The sequence below is a fragment of the Sprattus sprattus genome, assembly GCF_963457725.1.
Source record: "Sprattus sprattus genome assembly, chromosome: 17".
Classification (NCBI taxonomy): domain Eukaryota; kingdom Metazoa; phylum Chordata; class Actinopteri; order Clupeiformes; family Clupeidae; genus Sprattus; species Sprattus sprattus.
In genome coordinates this window covers 13,942,588-13,948,587 of record NC_137915.1, presented here as the reverse complement: position 1 = coordinate 13,948,587, position 6,000 = coordinate 13,942,588, and the positions used below count along the sequence as shown (strand labels likewise).

Sequence of the window (6,000 nt, the reverse complement as noted above, 5' to 3'; positions counted from 1 at the left end):
ATCTGCACTGAAATTAACAGGGCCCCATGTTAGGGCATGAGGTATGCGCAGCCAGCTCCCAGTCATCTGCACACAATCTGAAAAACAGACCGAGTCGATTTGGGAGGAGAACCACTGGAGCACAGCATGCGCGCACACACACGCGCACACACACACACACACACACACACACACACACACACAGTGATGGTTCACAGGACCCAGACAGGTGTTCATTCCCTGTTAGCGACAGAACAGATAGAGGAAGGAAATGGACCAATCCTGGGGGGGTTCGGGAATCAGTGTTATAAATCTGACATCAATGACAAAAGCAGGTTCTGGTTCTAATCCACACACACACACACACACACACACACACACACACACACACACACACACACACACACACACACACACACACACACACACACACACACACAGACACACACACGTGTCTGGAAAGTACAAGTGTAAGGGTGTATGAGTAGCCTGGTGGAGCAGTGTTGATGAAACCTGACCAGCAGCAGGGAGAGAAATGGGAAACTAAGGAAGGGGGATTGCATGTTTACTGTGTGTGTGTGTGTGTGTGTATCTAAGTGAATGTGTGCGCATGTGTCCAAGTGCGCATGTGCCCAAGTCCATATGTCTGTGTATATGCGTATGTATATCTATGTGAATTTGTGTGTGTGTGTATGTGTGTGTAGTGGAGGAGCTCTCCATTCTACCACTGCTCTCACATTCCACCACCACACTCTTTTTCTCTCTCTCTCTCTCTCTCTCTCTCTCTCTCCTTCCCTCCCTCCCTCCCCATACCTGGAAGCCCTGAATGCGGGCCAAGTACTCCAGCTGCTGGGCGGGCTGCACGGACACAGACGTGGCTGGGGACGGGGCCAGAGCAGGTGTCTTGCCCTTTGGCCCCAGCGCCTCGGCCGTGGGGGACGAGCCGTTCAGCAGCAGCTCACGGGCGATGGCCGCAGTGCTGCCCGGCCCGATGTAGTACGGGTCCTTGGTGCTGGGGCCCAAGTATGAGACGGGAGGGGGGCCGCCAGGACTGCCCTTGTTCCGGCTGGCCTCCATCTCCTGGTACACGTCCGGGGAGAGGTGGAGGATTCCTTTCTGTGCTGTAGGAAGAGGAAGAGGAAGATTAGAAGGAAAAGGAGATGAAGGCATAAGGAGAAGTGCAGAGACAAGCAAGAGTGAGAGAGACAGAGAGGAAATGAGGGAGAGAGAGAGAGGATGTGAGAGAATGATTGAATGAGAACAAGACAGAGAGAGAGAAAGCGAGGGAGACAGAGAGAACAGTGATTACCGCAGATTTGCACCCATGAACCACCATACTTTTCCTGCCAAGAGGAGGGGGGGGGGGGGGGGGAGGGGGGTTCTGTGTGCTTTGGCTCAGTGTTAAGTTCAGATGGGAACATCATTTGCAAATTGTTTGGGCTGGCATGTGGAAAGGTTATTCTACCTTTGGTAACTTGGCACTCTCTACTAGGCTTTAAAGCATACAGTTGCTGGCTGCTCGTAAATTCCATGCTATGCAATGCTTCTGACTGGCAAGAATGTTTACGTGTATAGTGGTGGACTGATGTATACCAGTGGTGTCTAATCATAATACATGCAATAGACTATTGGCTTACCGCTCAAGAACAATGGCCGCTGTTTGCCCAGAGCAAGTTTGCACTTGCCACACAACTCAACGCAGGCCTGAACATTAGCCGTGTGCAAAGAGAGAAGCACAGGCACACGGGCGGTGCACAGGCTACCATGGATCACAGAGCCACAGGCTGCCTCACGAACATGCGCTCATCTGGCTGATGACACACCCCAAAATGAGAAGTGTGACTGCGCTAAGATGGGCGAGGCGCTGGCCACACCGCTGTCCTGAGAACAGCCTGCACAACATCCCAACCAGAGCGAAGAAGGTGGAGCCCCCCTCCCCCCCCCCCCTCTTTTGGTTGCTGCTAGTTCTGGATTAGCCTATTGGAAAAACATGCAACTTTAGACCTCAGACAAGGTCGCTGGAGACCAGGGGAAAACAGCTGTGTTTCCAGCCACACAGCTGTGCACCAGCCCTAGCACGGACTGCAGCTGATGCTGGCGCCGTTCTGGCGCGGGACCGGGCCAGGGCTGGGCCAGAGCTGCTGGCTGAAGAGGTTAGAGAACTCACGCATTTCCTGTTTTTATCGGCAGCAGTACAGCGTTTGTTAAAAAAAAACAACAAAAAAAACAGGGAATCTTCGAAAGCTGCTTGGCTCTCCATCCACCATCCAAGCTAAGTCCCAATCATCACATGTTGGTCCAGACTCTACTAAGAAACTAGTAAATATTATTTGATCTAACTCCTTAAGGATTCATGATACACGCATTGCATGTTTGTAGAAATGTATGTGTGTGTGTGTGTGTGTGTGTGTGTGTGTGAGTGAGCAGCACAACTGATGATACGCGCATCTGTGTGTGTGTGTGTGTGCATGTGTGTGTGCATGTGTGTGTGTGTATATAACTGCTGGAATCTGGATTCGCGGGATGGAGCACAAATCAAAAACATCAGTCGAGGGTCCCTGTGGTCATCTCTGTGGGAGAGAGTGCCCAGAAATAGCGCAAACTGACACAGATTTTTCAGATGTCCAAACGACGAGTTCAATTTAAACGTACACAAGTCAGCGCCGCAGAGGCCGCGGAGGAGGCCGCACCAGCGAGTGCCTTCCAATGTAGAACACCGTAAAAAAACGCAGAGGTGTGAGCCAACATGACATCATCGTTGAAATGCAACTCAAAAACATACAAATGCACTAAGGGGTGGACGGGGGGGGGGGGGGGCGGGGGAGGAAGAGGGGGGAGAAAGAATACCCATGATTCCATGCCTCCCTCTCACCCTCTCCCATGGTTCCAGAGGTTCCGCCCAAACTAATGGGCTCTGTCTGAGAACGGTGTACTGGCCACGGGCCAGGGTAGGGCCCAGCGCCTGATTTTAAACAGATAAGGAGGAGAGCCCACACTGTAAATCAAAACCATGAAGCAACAGGACTCAGATACTAAACATAAACATACACACATGGAGACACACACACACACACACGATTTGCAGGCAGACACATAAACACTTGCACTCATTGCACAAATACGGATGCATCTTGGCACGAACACACACGCACACACACTCACACACATGCACAAACACATACAAACTCTTGTCAGGAAATTAAATTTGGCAACTTGAGCTGACGAAAAAAGGCCTTGCTGCAATAACACCCCGGGGAGTTTGCTCCTCTCAGGCAGACCCTCTAATCACTTCTGCATGGGCTCTCCTGGGCAGAGGCGCTCATCCACTCTTCTCCTTTTCTCTCTTCTCCTCTCCTTTCCACTCCTCATGTCTCCTCTCCTCTCCTTTCCACTCCTCATGGCTCCTCTCCTCTCCTTTCCACTCCTCATGGCTCCCCTCTTCTCATCTCATCTCCTCTCCTCTCCTCTCCTTTCCACTCCTCATGGCTCCTCTCCTCTCCACTCCTCATGGCTCCTCTCCTCTCCTTTCCACTCCTCATGGCTCCCCTCTTCTCATCTCATCTCCTCTCCTCTCCTCTCCTTTCCACTCCTCATGGCTCCTCTCCTCTCCACTCCTCATGGCTCCTCTCCTCTCCTTTCCACTCCTCATGGCTCCCCTCTTCTCATCTCATCTCCTCTCCTCTCCTCTCCTTTCCACTCCTCATGGCTCCCCTCTTCTCATCTCATCTCCTCTCCTCTCCTCTCCTTTCCACTCCTCATGGCTCCTCTCCTCTCCTTTCCACTCCTCATGTCTCCTCTCCTCTCCTTTCCACTCCTCATGTCTCCTCTCCTCTCCTTTCCACTCCTCATGTCTCCTCTCCTCTCCTTTCCACTCCTCATGTCTCCTCTCCTCTCCTTTCCACTCCTCATGGCTCCCCTCTTCTCATCTCATCTCCTCTCCTCTCCTTTCCACTCCTCATGGCTCCTCTCCTCTCCTTTCCACTCCTCATGTCTCCTCTCCTCTCCTTTCCACTCCTCATGGCTCCTCTCCTCTCCTTTCCACTCCTCATGGCTCCTCTCCTCTCCTTTTCACTCCTCATGGCTCCCCTCTTCTCATCTCATCTCCTCTCCTTTCCTCGCCTCCAGAATGGAGATCCCAAACAGCAGCAGCCATGTTTACCAGAGTGCGTTCAGCATGGTTGTGTGAGCACTCTGGGAGCCATACCAATGGGCCTGGCTCTAGGGTGCAGGTCTGTTACACCATGGGCCCCGTAGGGCAGCTATATCCTGTTGCACCTTGTCCCAACAATGCATGAGATACTCATGAGAGATACTGCTGTTGGGGACTGTTACGACCCTGTGGTTATTCTCATGTATTATTGCCGTGTTTCTGCTGCTTCTGTGTGCTTTGTGTGATTTCCAGCGGATTGGCGCGCAGCAGATTGGGGCTCTGATCCTATTGGACGTTTGGAGGTCCTGGCCCTTTAAAAGCAGCGCGGTGACATCACTCTAGGCCGTGCTTTTGGGAACCGCGCGTTCTTGTGGTCTGCCACGCCACCAAAACCTCGTCTCCGCTAAACCCCAGCCTCGGGCTTTGGCCGCGCCAATACCATCGGGTGCACTACTCGCCGGAGTGAGAGTTCGGGAGAGAGTGCCAGGCTGTGGAGGCCCGTTGTCGAGGCCTTGTGTTTTTGTTGATTGTTCAGTTCTTTTTGGCACCCTCGTTGGGTGATTATTCAGTGTTGAATAAATACACGCTTATTTGTAATGTATGTAACAGGATGTAACTGGATGTAACAGGGACCATCAACAGCAACACACATACACACACACACACACACACACACACACACACACGCACACGCACACGCACACGCACACGCACACGCACACACGCACACACGGACAGGAAGGGAGGAAGACAAACAAACAGGCCTAGAATCATCTAGATCTTAGAGTGTCCCTAAATCTCCTCGACTGTAAGTTTCTGGGTTATACGAGATGGATCACGGCATCAGGCAGTTGTACCTTTAATGGCACAAGTTGCGTAAACCAACCCAGCCACTGGGCTGACGTGACAGTAAACTGACTAATGGGGCCTGACGTGCTGTCTTGTTCCTTTCAATATGCATCACATTACATGTGCCCCCGGAGCATGAAGAGTGGATGGGATACTCGCATGACTCACAGAGGAACCACATTTTAGCTGTCTCTCTCTGTCCCACTCTCACTCCCCCTCTCTCTCCGTTCCTCTCTCTCTGTCCCACTCTCAATCTCGCTCTGTTCCACTTTCTCTCTCTCTCTCTCTCTCACTCTCTCACCCTCTCTCTCTCTCTCTCTCTCTGTCCCTCTCTCTCTTTCCCTCGCTTATTCTTACTCATCGGTGCCGTGACACAGTGTCCCTTCTGTGCGTGGGGGGACAGAACACTAAATTGGGACTCCGATTCCAATCAGCCATTTTGTTCTGCTTGTCAATCTCAATATGCCATTAACTTTTCACTACTGGGCTCCGATGAGCTCCCGTGCCCAGCACAGCGGGGATTTATTACGTCTCGATTCCGGGCAACTCCGAATCGGAGCGGAGGGGACGGAGAAGGAGGGAGAGAAGCGTTGATTCCCAGGTCATTCCCATGCAGACGTGCTCCTGGAGTGTGTCAGTGCCCTTCATGGGCCTGTAAGCACTCTGGCTGGCAGCTTGTGCAGATTGTAAATCCTGGCGCCTTGCGGTTAACATTATTTTGACATTAACAGGTCCGCGCTCTGTAATGAAAAAGACTGGTGCCGGGGCAAGATAAACTCTCTGAGTGCTCGGAAAGAAAAGGGAACCCTCCAGAGCGGGTCTACAGGCCAAAAAAACAAAACAAAAGGGTTTCATCAGAAATGCTCACAAAAAAACGAAAGACCCTAACCCTAACCTCCCTTTCTCCCTCAACCGGCCCAAGGGGCCTGACAGCACAGGCCTGTCATCCTCCTCAGTCAACCACACTGTCACTGCCCTAAAAATAGCCCTCTTATGGGGGGGTGGGGGGTGGGGGCTATGCG

At 52.1% G+C, this 6,000-nt stretch overlaps 1 protein-coding gene across 4 annotated transcripts in view; it reads right to left on the bottom strand.

The window, feature by feature from the left end:
- Positions 1–6,000, bottom strand: part of stau2 (staufen double-stranded RNA binding protein 2) — a 98,221-nt gene that overhangs the window by 46,350 nt on the left and 45,871 nt on the right. For all 4 annotated transcript variants that reach the window (XM_080855034.1, XM_080855033.1, XM_080855035.1 and 1 more), the window contains exon 13: positions 793–1,100. In XM_080855034.1, the coding sequence (XP_080711160.1) occupies positions 793–1,100 (308 nt within the window). The remainder of the gene's footprint in view (positions 1–792; positions 1,101–6,000) is intronic.